The sequence below is a fragment of the Humulus lupulus genome, chromosome 8, assembly GCF_963169125.1.
Source record: "Humulus lupulus chromosome 8, drHumLupu1.1, whole genome shotgun sequence".
Lineage (NCBI taxonomy): Eukaryota > Viridiplantae > Streptophyta > Magnoliopsida > Rosales > Cannabaceae > Humulus > Humulus lupulus.
Window position 1 is genome coordinate 22460832 of NC_084800.1, and position 13776 is coordinate 22474607.

At 29.6% G+C, this 13776-nt stretch overlaps 2 protein-coding genes and 1 long non-coding RNA gene across 3 annotated transcripts; 1 reads left to right on the forward strand and 2 right to left on the reverse strand.

The window, feature by feature from the left end:
• Window positions 1-2561: 2561 nt before the first annotated feature.
• LOC133795142 (probable 2-oxoglutarate-dependent dioxygenase AOP1) lies at window positions 2562-3733 on the reverse strand. The gene is made up of 3 exons (XM_062232589.1): window positions 3357-3733; window positions 2909-3236; window positions 2562-2810 (listed from the first exon to the last, which is right to left on the reverse strand). Exons 1-3 carry the CDS (start codon window positions 3731-3733, stop codon window positions 2562-2564), a joined length of 954 nt encoding a protein of 317 aa, XP_062088573.1.
• A 2175-nt stretch (window positions 3734-5908) lies between these two features.
• On the reverse strand, window positions 5909-7098 carry LOC133793574 (2-oxoglutarate-dependent dioxygenase AOP2-like). The gene is made up of 3 exons (XM_062230893.1): window positions 6725-7098; window positions 6290-6614; window positions 5909-6170 (listed from the first exon to the last, which is right to left on the reverse strand). The coding sequence occupies exons 1-3, from the start codon at window positions 7096-7098 to the stop codon at window positions 5928-5930; spliced, it is 942 nt and encodes a 313-aa protein (XP_062086877.1). The 3' UTR covers window positions 5909-5927.
• Window positions 7099-11644: 4546 nt separating this feature from the next.
• On the forward strand, window positions 11645-12559 carry LOC133793575 (uncharacterized). The gene is made up of 2 exons (XR_009874882.1): window positions 11645-11769; window positions 12248-12559. It is a non-coding gene; the product is annotated as an uncharacterized LOC133793575 (long non-coding RNA).
• Window positions 12560-13776: the final 1217 nt, after the last annotated feature.

A 13776-nucleotide genomic window follows, 5' to 3' on the forward strand; every position in this document is an offset into this window, starting at 1 on the left:
GCAGTTTATTGGAGATAATAGCTTTTAGAGTCATTATTCTTCATTTTATTTAGTTACTTTTCATGCCCAGTTATACCACCTTAGAAAGAATCTAATATAAACACTACAAATAGAAGATTAATTGGGTATGAAATTGATTGCATCACACCAACATATACAGTGGACCACCAAACCAAAACGTGATGCACCATGAGATGAACAATTGTTTTAGTTTTCCCTTATATGTTTTTCTTTTTCTTTTATTTCAATATTGATTTTTTTTTTATATAGATACAGTTTTTGTCCACTTCAATTTGATATTTCAAGCTGAGTCACTCTTTGAAGCATATGCTAATATATATGATGTTTCCAATAACATAATACAAAAATGACAAAAAATATGTTTGTATGTGTTGTGATTGGTGAAATTGCACCTTTAGTTTACATGTTTTGCAATTGAATACATACATATTTAATAGGACATGTATAGTCTAGTTGAGTAGATCATGTTGTTAGAGTTGTTAGAGTTAGAGTTTTAAGTGAGTGGAGGAGTGGGTTCAGTTATTGTTTTATGTTTTTTTAATTTGACTAGTTATGCTCTATTATATAGATTTAATTTATATTAAATGTATAAGTATAATCCACAACTCATGGGTGTACCAATGACCTTCATTTGTTTGATTTGTATCATCATGTGTTTCAATTTTGACTTGCTAATTTTATCTTAAGTATATTAGAAGAGTCAATATTTCACTTCTACAACTATATATTACCATCATGAGCCATAAACAAAATTGAGATATGGTTTTAGAAAACTCAGAAGGTAGTGATGAGGAAGAATATTGCCATACTCTGATTTTGGGGAATAGTGTAGTGGCTATATCATTACTCTTGGTACTATACCACTCATGACAATTAAGAAGTTCAACAAATTGACAAGTTAAAAGGATATTATACTTTTGTTTCTTCTAATTATGTACTGGTTCATTGTTTTATTTGCTAACTTGAAGAGAAAAATGGTTTTGTGTTCTTTAGAGCATGCTTGCTTGCTATATACAACAGTTCTATGTCAAGTAGGATTTGATAATGACAAAATGATCCTATTTTCATATCATTTTTGGATAACAGTGAATTATCTATAAACTTGTAGTATTTGGAGCAGTAAAAATCATATTTGTTTGTGAATTATTTTCTTTTCTTTGAACTTTTTATCCATTATTATTTAGTGCAGAATTTTGCTTGAGTGGGGATGACAGTTCTGATGATAAGCAAGGATCACGAGGAAAAGTTTTCGATGGAAATGATGGTACTACACTAAAGAGTTGTCCAGAGTGTTCAGATCCCATTCAAGTGGCCAAAAAGCAGATACCTAGTTGTAATTTTTTTATGGTCAAGATGTTTATAAACAATGCTATATGATTTTGGGTTAAGTAGTAGTATTATATTTGTTCCAAAATTTGTAACTATCTCATTGTATAAGTTTTGTTATTTTAATCTATAAGTTTTCTTATTTGTATATAAATGTTTCATTTAAATCATAATTTTTAATTTAAAATAAATATAAATTAATTTTTTAAAAATAAAAATATAATTTTTAAGGACACATATTATGAGTTCTAAAAACATTATTTTAGGACTCGCGAAGAGAGTCCTAAAAACTTACTTAAAGGCACTCAATGAGATTTTTTAGGACTCGCATTGCGTGCCATAAAAATATTCTTTTGCGAGTCCTAAAAAAACCTCAGTTTTTAAGACTCTCGCAAATCCTAAAAAGCCTTCTTTATAGTAGTGGATATTGATTATATATATAAATATAATTATTGAGTAAGATATGAACACTACAACGCAACATTTTAATAAGTAACTATGATTTTTTTTTTCTTTTTAAAACCAAACTATGCCTCTTTAAGCGCTAGGGAGAGTATGATTGATTGGACTAGTATCATTTAAGATTGTTTGGATTCAATAATCTTAATTATTCTAATAATTAATTGGATAGTAATTGATAATAATTTTCCATAAATATGATTGATTTTTTGCATTTGGGATTAAGTAAGATAAATTGAGCATTAATATTAATCACTTAGAATCTCAACATTTTTTTTTAATAATTATAATCCTTTTAAAATCCCATCAGAATATTATCATTATTATTTTAACAATCGTTTTTGCAAGTAGTTTCGGTACACACAATAAGCTTTTTCTATTTATTTATTTTTTGCTCTCGTAGTAAAAGCATATAAAATCATAAATAACGCTCAACATTTATTATTTATTAAGACGGATTTGAGCAGAAAATTATATTGCTATTGAAATAATATTATAAGTATAATTAAGATATCAAACACGACTCCCGAAAAAAATATTTATATATCAAACACGACTAAAGATATTAAATTAACTGAAGTTGAAAATAGTAAGAAAGCAAAAGAGATTGAAGACCTGGCAAATATATAAAAAGTACAACGCATGCAACAATGAATTAAAATCACAAACATGAGCTTCATGTGATATAACATATATTACGTTATACAAGTACACACCATATATATATACACATATATATGCTGGGTGTAGTAGCATCAGACGGCACAGTAGTCTTTAATGGGACATGCAGAGGCAGTGCCACCTTCCATAAAATAAAAACGAAGAAAATGAAAGTGATCAAATGGTTTATATTGTAAGGGCCACTCATCGTCCACTAGCTCTTCTGGAATATGCATCACTCCATTCACAAACGAGAATAATCCTATGGAGTACCTTGCTGCTTTCTCCTCCTCTTTCACCATCACTCTATGCTCACATGCACGTATCTTCCCATTACTCCAAGCCTATATACATATAGTAAATCAATAACCAATAATAATAATCCAACTTAATCCGTGTATATATATCATATACGTATACGTATTTATATATAGTTATATACCATTAATGCGTCTCCTGCAATGAACATAATTGATGAAAAATTGGGTTTTACATCAACATAGTGATCATGATTGTCCTTGGTTCTTATCTGTAAACCATCGACTTGGTTTTGCTTAAGCAGGGTTATGAATGTCTTGTCTGTGTGAATTGGAACTCCCACTTCAGTGTCGTTTGTCTGACGTGTTCTGAATTTGAAGAATCTGAGACCATAAGAGGTTGACTCCATGTGAGACCTATGGTATCTCCCAATGCCAAAGCTATCAAAAACCATTCTTGTTGCCATCTCATATAACTCTACCACCGGCTTTGAGAAGGAAAGAACACTTTCACTAATTCAAAATATAATATCAAGAATGATTAGCCCATAAGATTAATATATATACATATATAATAATCATATATATGAATTAATAAAGAAAACTAATTAAAATAAAATAATGTAATTATACCGGAAAATTTCATTCCCTTGAGGCCACATGGTGTTGGTAAAATATTCAACATTTTGAAAAGTTGTGGGATTATCAACTTCCATAGATTCGTACAGAGGAATAATGGGAATTTGACCAATATAGCCACACCCTGGCCTGTCACTGACTTTTTTCTTCTTAGTTTCAATTGGAAGATCAAATAAGTCTTGAGCTGCAGAAAAAATGGAGTTGTAAAGTTGCAGTGGAACTTTATCATCATTATCATAAACCATTTCGAAACATCCATACTCTTCCAATCCATATCGAATTTTTTCACAGGCCAACACCCAAGAATCTGAACCGGGCTTCAAGTTTTTCTCAGTGAAATCTAAAACAGGAATTTTTATTTGAGACCCCATTTTATTTTTTGGGAAATGGCGATCTTAATTACCTTTTATTATTAGGATGTAATCAAATATGATATTTATATTGAGCTTAATTACAATGCAATAATGTTGTACATTAAGACCATCAGCAATGCGACTATATATAATTTCAGAAACTATAATATATTTACACATCAATATATGTTTTGATGTGAACAACTACCAACTCTATATTTTAGCTAGTTGTGGTACCAAATAAACCATTGATGGGTACCTCTGTCCTTCTTTCTTTTTTTAATTTTTTTTATTTATATACAGAATGCGAAAGAATGAGATATTGGTACGATCGATCATTCAGTTTTAAACTAAGCAGCATATATTACCTGCAAGGACCACTTGATTTTAGCAAGATTTGTACTTTTTTAATTAGGATGTGACTAGTATTTATTTATAATTTGTTGCTTACACATACAAATGCTTTTAATCAATAATATCATTGTCCTTGTAAAAATAATAATAATAATAATATCAAATATTATTGTATGCAATATCTTCATCATATATAGTTAAAATGAAAAGGGAATATAGTATTTAATATTTATTAATTTATATAGTTTATGGTTTGCTTAAATTTACTATTTAATATTCTATCATTAATAATTATTCTAAATTTTTTATTTATTTTATAAATGTAAACATAAAAATACTTTTAACTGTATTATTTATCAAATTTTGTAAGAAAATGAAATTATATGAAACCTATATGTTGTGGCAAGCCCTTCATCATGGCTTTCTCAAGATGAATGTAGATGTTACGCTATTAATTTAGAGGACGGTTTGATCGTGGCATTGGTGCTATTATTCGTAACTTTAAATTTGATGGTTTTCTGTTAGAATGCCTTGCTGCAAGAAAGTTGACTGGCTTTTAACTCAAAGGAAGCAGAGGCTTGATTTGGCTCTTTCTTTTCGCTTTACATTGATGCTTGGAGCTTAGTTTCATTGTTTCTACAGTTGAGAGTGATAATGCAAAAGTTGTAGTTAACTACGGACTCTTTACTCTCTACTCATGAGGTTGTTTCCTAATATACAGTTGTATATATTTTTAGAAATATTATATCCTTATTATTTATCATCATGTAAATACTATTGCTATGGTTTAATCACGTATGAACTTTAAATATAGAAAACAAGATCAATTACACTTGTTTAGAAAAAGAGATTTCACTATATATGATATGTGATTCTAATCAAATTAGTATATGGTCATTTGTCAAAAAATAAAACAAAAAACAATTAATGTAGAAGTTAGGCAAAAATACCCCAACAAAGGTTTTTAATTACACAAAAATCATACTTTGTCTTGCGCCTAATTAAATCTTTTTAACGTAACTGATTTTCTATTTTTTTTCTTTTTCTTTTGAGAATACATAATTGTTTTCAATAACTACTATTTTCTTAATTTTGTATAGTTGACTTGGGATCACACATGCGGTCCTTACCCTATATCATTTTTTTTATCAAGTCCCTTTATATACAAGTTGCCGTCTCTCTCTCTCCTCCCTTTTGTCGTCTCTATCAAATTTTGGTTGAGTTCTGAAAAATTGTCTGCCGCAACAATTTTGTCCTTTTCACTGTCAAACAAGTATGAATGGAAATAGTTTCTTTTGGAACCGTGGTTTTATTTTTTTTAAAATATATACGTCATATGACGTTACTTAAATTTTATTTTAGACATGACGTTACTTAAAGATGGCGGCAAAAAAAAAAGATGCCGTCGTTTATAGGATACAGTGATTATTGTTTAACTTCATTTTCAATGGACTGCTGTAGGTTTTCGTTTTTTTATATTTGTGTCGTTTGGACGAAGTTTGTCGTTTGTTAGTACTTTGTGATGGACTCAAGCTGTCGTTTGGATGAGGCGCTGTCGTGAGTGTCGTTTATGGAATGTTACGACTTAGTATTTTCTTCATTTCAATTCAATGTTGTCGTTTCTTGGTTTCCTTCGTACAAAATTAATCAAACACATGGATAAACACACAAAAATAACATTACATATGAAAAATAAAACACACATAGTAAATTACACATTGGGAATAAATTAATAAAAGATCAAACACAATATTAACTTGATTTTGAGCAATTACGACGAAATAAGCATAAACGTTACGTACGTATTACGAACAAACACACTTATTACAGATTATTAATTCTAAATAATATTATAATTTTAAACACCACAGTAGCTTTTAATAGGAGACTTCAACTTCTTATAAGCGTTTTCAGCGAAGAAACGCATTAGACCAAGATGATTGAATGGCTTATATTTCAAAGGATGATCCTCATCCACCAGCTCTTTCGGCACTTCCACCATTCCATCTCCAAATGAAAATTGTGCAAGAGAATATCTGTCTTCTTTACCACTCACCACCACTTTATGACTAGGTGAAACTATTCTCTCGTTGCTCCACGCCTATATATACCATATATATATATATATATATATATTCAAATCACAATAATCAATAATATTATGCTAATTAATTTCATAATAATATAATGGTGTGAATATAAGTAGTGTTACCCACGTACCATTAGTGCATCCCCAGCAAAAACTACAAAGGAGGAAGGTGATGAGAGGTCAACTTTGATCCAATCTCCACTCTTAGTTTCCACCTCCAAGGCATTAATGTAATCTTGGTAGAGAACGGTGGTGAAGCTCTTATCAGTATGAGCCACAAACCCTAGCTTAGGATCATCACCTTGAGGCGCTTTATTTTTCAGTAGTCTAAGAAGGTAAGTGATCGAACCAGCATAAGATTCATAGTACTTCTCCACACCATAGCTTTCAAATATCATCCTCGTTACTATTCCATCGATTTCCGCTGCTAGTTTTGCGAATGAGTATGCACTTTCACTATATCATCACAGTGTTAATAAAAAAAATATTAAAAACACAGAGAAAAATTAGACAGATAATATTAATCTAATAAATTTAAATAAGAATTATATTATATATTATTGGACCTGAAACGATCGTTTCCTTGAGGCCACATGAGATTGGTGAAGAATTGAGTTCCTTCTTTAGTGGTGGCATTGTCAATCCCCAAGCTCTCGTGGAGGGGAATCACTGGATTTTGTCCAACATAACCATTCAAGGGCTTTTCATATTTATTTTTCATTTTGGTTTCAGTTGGGAGATCAAACAACTCCTCTAAAGCCCCAAACATTGAGCTTCCAAATTCAGAGGTAATTTTATCATACAAAACCACAAAACAACCGTACTCCTCAAACGCTCGTTGAACATCTTTACGTGCTAACTCCCACCCCTCTGAGCCAACCTCTAAACTCTCTTTTGAGAAATTTATGACTGGAAGCTTTGGCTCTGATGCTGAAACCATTGTAGTCTAATAATTAGTTGATTCACTTAGTGTTTATTACTAGCTTATTAGTAAGTTTGGAGCTTCTGATAATCACCAACTAATATAATTAAAGGGTACATATTTATACATACAGCTTTTTTTTTTTTTTTGGAATGTAGTAATAATTGAACATATATAGTGAGCTCTCTCTCTAGATCTATACTCAGATGATCGTCCTTTTTACATTTTTTAATCAAATATTAAATAAAATAATAATGGATCATGAAAAGCGTGATATATATTTAACGTTTTTTAACTTGTCGTCTGAACATATAATATGTGATTATTTAATAAAAAAAATTGTTCTGTTCTGTGTATGTTATTATATGCATGTGGATTTGCCTAGTAACACAAGACTCTTATTTATTTATATATATATATATATATTCTAGATACTAAACAACGTACATATTATATGTCAAATACTAAACATCGTGCATATTATATGTCAAATAAATATCATTTTTATTATAGAATCTATAATAAAAATGATATTTATGTCAAACAACGTGCATATTCACGTTTACTTAGTTTTATTTATAGAATTTATTAATTATTTTTATTAAATTTATATTAATGTTATATAAATTTCAAATAAATATCATATTTTAATTAAATAATTTATTTATTTTTGTTTAAGTTTATGTTTGTTCTAGTTTTTAAATTTGAGAGAGACAACAAGAGATCATATATTATATGTTTAATGTAATATTAAATTTAAGTTTATTGCTAGTTTTTAAAAAAAAATAAGTTTATTGCTAGTTGCTAATTCACAGTAGATTATATTATATATTTAATATGATATTATTCTAATAAGTCAGTTTAAGTTTAATTAAATTATATGATATTTAAGTTATAAAACATATGATATTATTATTTTAAAATAATTAATTATTATTGTAAAATATCTCAAAAATATCATATTTTAATTTGTTTAATTATTTATTATTTTTAAATAATTATTATTGTACAATATCTCAAAAATATCTTATTTTAATTTTTTTAATTATTTATTTTGTTTTATTTAATTTTAAGTGTTTACAAACTACCGTTAAATATAAGAATATTCTGTTAAATATAAGAATATTCCGTTAAAGTTAACCTTAAAAAAAATAAAAAAATCGTTAAAACCTAGAATTTATGTTATCTACACACTTATTATATAGAAGAGATATATAGATAAATAAGAAGTTGTTTTATTGTATCATGTATTATATATATATATATATATATAATCAGCGTATCATATAATATACATATAAGATTATAGTTAATAAAGAAATGATGATGATTTATTTTAAAAATTTTGTATTATTTATTTATAATATATGTTTTGGGTTGTTGATTTGAGAATTTAAATTATTTTATTCAATTGCATGTATGTTGTGGGATTTTTCTGTTGTTTTATGCATATTTTAATTTTTGGAATAGATTATATATATTACAATTGTTATGTTACCGAAATTTAAGTAAATTTATAAAAATTAAACATTATAAAATAGTTGGCTTAGTTAGTGTTATTAAATTTGTTTAATTAATTTTAAATCAATTAATAAAAATTATAAAGTAATATAATATTTAATTAAGTTAATTATACTCTTCAAATTATGTTTGCTTAGTGCAGAAGTGCGTAAAGTAGGCTCGGTTTTTTTTTTGGAAATTAAAATAATAATTTTACAAGTATAAAATTTTATTGTTATTTTTTTTAAATAAAAAGTGAAAATTAAAGTAATAATTTAATAATTATTAAATAAATTAATAATAGTCTTTAATAGTAAATTAATAAGTTTATAATTAAATATTTGTTTATATAATGAAATTTTATAATTAATTCATAAAATTTAATAATATATATTTATAAAATTTAATAATTTATTCATAATTGAATAAGATATCATAATTTATTTTTAAAAAATTAATGATTAAAAAAATTATTATCAAATAAATGTAGTTTTTATTATTAAAAAAATTAATAAAAAAATAATTGTTTCACTCCACGCTCCACGCCAACTGTCATATGACCTGGTTAGTTTAATACAAAGCTCTACATGTGTGTAGTCTATATATAAATATATATTTATATTTATATATATAAACCTGCATGTGGCCCGATGTGAATTATTTTCAAAATATCATATATTGAGTGTTGCAGAATTCAAGACTTTATTATAACATTTAATTGGTACGTAAATCAATAGATGTTGATTTTTGCGCTACCTATTATTTTAATTACAATTATTTACGGGAAATTTGATTTTAAATGCATAAAAGGGTTTCGTATTTAAAAAACACTACAAGAAAGAAGACTTTGGCAGGCGTAATTCAGAATTGCGTCGGCAAAAAAAATCTTTACCAGCGCATTTAGTGAAACGCGCCGGCAAAAACAAAGACTTTTGCCGGTGCAAAATTGCGCCAGCAAAGGTCTATTGATTTTTTTTTAAATGATACACTTTTGTCGGTGCATTTCACCTAACGTGCCGGCAAAAATCAAACGTGCCGGCGCGTTTTGTTGTGCCAATAAAAGTCTAATTTTGCGTTGGCAAAAGTTGGACTTATTAAAACGATGTCGTTTTGAAATAAGGTTTTAATACTCACTTTTGTTGGCGCATTTTTAGACTTTTGCCGGCGCAACGAAACGCGCCGGCAATTGTCATAGCGATATTAGCAGCCGCCCGAGCCCTTCTTCCTCATTGTTTTTTCTTCCTTTTATTTTTTCTATCTTTCTTCTTCTCTTCTCTCTTTCTTCAATCCTCCACCACCCCCCCCCCCCCCAAGCCGCACCACCACCATCCGCACCTCGAGCCCACCCACCCCGACAACCACCCCACCCGAGCCCCACCGCGAGCCACCACTGCCGCCCCCCTCCTCCTCCAAGTTGCCCACTATAAGTTTTATAATATAGTTTTGTATTTTATATTTATTTTATTTATGTATTGAATTTAATTTTTTTTTCTATGGAGTCCCCGAGCCACACATCAAACACCCATTACCATAACACATCATTATAATACTATTTAAAAAGAGTTATTGTATATATAAAGTTAATGAGTAAAGTCACACGCGGCAAGTTAAAAAAAAAAGCGGCAAGTGAAAAAAAAAAGAGGCAAATTTTCCTTCTCATTTTCCCTATCTCGGACCGAAGTCTTCATCTCTTTCTCTCTCTGTCTCAGTCTTCATCTCTTTCTCATTTTCCCTATCTCGGACCGAAGTCTTCATCTCTTTCTCTCTGTCAACCATCTCTTTCTCTCTGTCTCATTTTCCCTCTCTTTCTCTCTGTCTCATTTTCCCTAGCTTGGACCGAACCATCTCTTTCTAGCTCGGACCGAACCATTCTTCACCTCTTTCTCTCTCTGTCTCATTTTCCACCATATTTTCCTTCTCTCCTTTCTCTTCCTGCTATACCCATCACCACCTCCTCCTCCTCCTCTCTCGGACCGAACCTCCTACTGGAGCCTTGACGAAGAAAAAAAATGGAGCCAAAGTAAATCTCAAGATATATGCGTCCTCCTCATCATTTTCATCTCCATTTCAATGTTCATTTCAGAACCTAACAAAGGTTAGATCTTCCCTTGAGGTTTGATTTTTTTTTTGGATATTTATGTTTTGATTGTTGTGTTCTGTTGTCTATGAGCTCAATATTTTTGTTTCTTCATCTCACTCTAATCACTTTTTGAGTATTTATGGTTTTGTTTTGAATATAATTTTTGGATTATACATGACATGAATATGAATAATTCTTACTAAATGGATTCAGGTGTTTATATATGTATGTATATATTGCTTAAACATGGGTATAATCGCATCTAATTTGCGAATAAGAGTTTTTGGATTGGTAGATTTCAATAAGAGCGTGGCCTATGTTGTGTTTGAATAGGAATGACAGGGAATAGTTGTTTTTCTTTTTGGGTTTACAGCATCTGATATTTTTCATGAAACACAATTTGAAATTAATGTCTTCTAATCTAGTGAATATTTCAATATGCCCTTTAATCTTTTTAGTAGCTTGTACTTTGTATTGTGTTTAGTTATTAGTAATGACTGCTGAGATTAGATTAAACAACTTTAGAAAATTCTAAGGATTTCCTTTCAAAGAAACACTTATATTACTATGTTCTTACAAGGATAGGTGTTTAATAATAATTATAAGGGGTTGCAAGCTTTTTATCTGATTGCATACTGTTTGTTCTTCCATGTTTTAACATAGTGTATTTCTGGATTTTGTATGTACAGTGGACATGTTGAAGCTGCTATAAAAAACTATAAGCAAGCACTTTTTCTACATCCTGATTTTCCAAAAGCAACTTGTAACCTTTTACATACATTACAGATATTGTGAGAAGTAACTTTACTTTGCATATTAAACTATGTTTTAATTCAGTTTTATTTTTTCTCACTACTGACTGTTATATAAGTCTTTTATGTTACCTAGCATAATAAGTTATTAGTGCTCTAAAAGTCGGGAATGCAACTGAAGTTTCATTGCATCTTCTGTTTCATATAGATTACCTGATGATTTGGTTTTTTTCTTTGTAAACTTGTTATTCACTTGTACTGTATGGTATAGATTCAGATCGCTTTATACGTGCACTGGAGCTTCCTCAAGTCCAGGAACACATCAGAGAACTTAAAGAAAGATTTGCTGGGCGGAAGGTAAATAATATATTTTAAGAATAAAAGTATGCCATGCATACACTCAACTTCCACAACATAATGGGAACATGTATTAATTCTTAAGCATAATTTATCTCACTGTCTAGTTTCCTATGACATGAAGTTTTAGGATAGCTGGTCACTTAATACGCTTTGAGACCTTGTTTATGATATTCCTGTTTGGTTCTTTTACTGTAAAGCTATTAGACAATTCTTAGTCCTTACCTTCCTAGTGACACATTTCTATTTATGCTATGATGCATTCCAATTTTCTTACTTAATTTATTTCTGCACATACCTTTTTTCTCTTGATTTCCTTATTGTAAACTTACCTGCCCCCCTCTCTTTCCCTACTTCCTTTGGGGTTTGAAAAAGCTATCTCAAAAGTCATCTTTTAATTGTTATGATGTGTTTTAATCTTTTCTTTTCTGGAATTACTGAGCTTGTTTTTTTCTTTTTTATTTCTTGTTGTTTCCAGTTTTATGGTGCAACAACATTTTTCATTCATAGATCAGACTTTAGTGTCTCCTTGATTATGCTTTATATGAAGGTAAGAGCTTAATGGCTCTTTAGTGTCTTGTTTTGTTTTGTTTCAGTATGGAGCTCTCAGAAGGAAAATTGGATTCCAGTGTGGCGGACCTCAAGAGAGAAGCTTACCCTGTTTTGGACGAACTGGGTAGAAATAGAGGACGCTAACATCTATTCTCTTGACAGATTAGTGGGCAGTTAAAATCCTTGCAAATTGTTTCAAGATTGACAGCAGAAAGAGATGGTGAAATTAGAAAAGTTGCTTTGAATACTCTTGCCACTGGATATAAGATTCTTAGTATGTCATGATTTCAAGATTTTAAAGTATTTTCTAACTTGTTTTAAGATTTTGAATTTTTATTTATTGTTCCTTTGAGACATCCCATTTTCTTTCTGCCTGTTTTGTGGGGCTAAGTTTTCTTAGTTTGTAATTTATTTTGTAAGTTGCGTTGTATTAGTTGTTGTTTACAGTGAATGCAATTAGATTTTATCTGTTTAATTTTAATATTTTATTATTAACTGTTAATGACCTTTTTTCCCCATTAGGTGAGGATATATGGAGGTATGTTGGGAAGCTAACAGATGCTCAGAAAAGCATGCTGGATGATAGGTTTAAATGGAAGATTAGTATATATTTGAGCTTAGAATTTAAAGTAAGGTAAACTTTTAAATTTGTTTTGGGATGAAATGATCTGTTTCTATTATCCATTCCATCCTTCTAGTGATATTGCATCTTTTAGGTTTGAGAGATGGAAAAATGGAAGGAAGGGAAGCCTAGCGAAGCCAGAGCTGCTTTGAGAATTTCTGTGAGGGAAATTGGGTATGTTTTTTAGCTTGTCTTTTTTATCTTTAGTAGTGTCTCTGTTACTTTTATTATTTCTAATGATGATTATCAATATTTTAATAAAGTATAATATTTTATTTTCTGTCAATTTTTTGTGTAGTTTTCTGTTTCTTTCTCAACTGTCTTTTCTTTTAATTGTTTGTCTCATTGTAAAGCTTTCTCAATCTTGTTTCTTTTGGTACTCGTGCATATCAAATAAAAAAACATGATGATTGCTGACGTGTTTAAAAGGTCTCTTTATAGTTAGCTGTGACATAAATAGAGGTCACGTTGATGCTTCTTCATTCCTGCTGTTGGGCTGCACTTATTTGGTTTTCAAATTGTTGCATTGCATTGCATTGCGTCCAATATTTTTGAACTTGTTTGAGGACATTTACTTTATTTTTATAGCTAAAAAAATTCGTCACCAGGATCTAGAGAGTCCTTTTGATACAAGCCTATTAGACTACTAACTTTGAACTTTTATTTATTTTGATTTATTGTAGATTGGATGTAGCAGAGCAAAGTGGAGAGGTTACACGATCTGTCTCTGGCCCAGTACTTCCAAGGTATTAGAGGCTCCGCATAGTGATCATTTAATTGTTTGTTTTTAATTTTTTAACAAGTGATACAAATTTTACTCGGACATTTCCATC

Excerpts from the sequence above, each read along its gene's own strand:
- LOC133793574 (XM_062230893.1), bottom strand. The coding sequence starts at position 7,098 with ATGGTTTCAGCATCAGAGCCAAAGCTTCCAGTCATAAATTTCTCAAAA. Across the intron at positions 6,615-6,724 it reads CAAGGAAACGATCGTTTCAG|TGAAAGTGCATACTCATTCG; the intron begins GTCCAATAATAT and ends GTGATGATATAG. Across the intron at positions 6,171-6,289 it reads TTGCTGGGGATGCACTAATG|GCGTGGAGCAACGAGAGAAT; the intron begins GTACGTGGGTAA and ends TGGTATATATAG.
- LOC133795142 (XM_062232589.1), bottom strand. The coding sequence starts at position 3,733 with ATGGGGTCTCAAATAAAAATTCCTGTTTTAGATTTCACTGAGAAAAAC. Across the intron at positions 3,237-3,356 it reads CAAGGGAATGAAATTTTCCG|TGAAAGTGTTCTTTCCTTCT; the intron begins GTATAATTACAT and ends ATTTTGAATTAG. Across the intron at positions 2,811-2,908 it reads TTGCAGGAGACGCATTAATG|GCTTGGAGTAATGGGAAGAT; the intron begins GTATATAACTAT and ends ATATGTATATAG.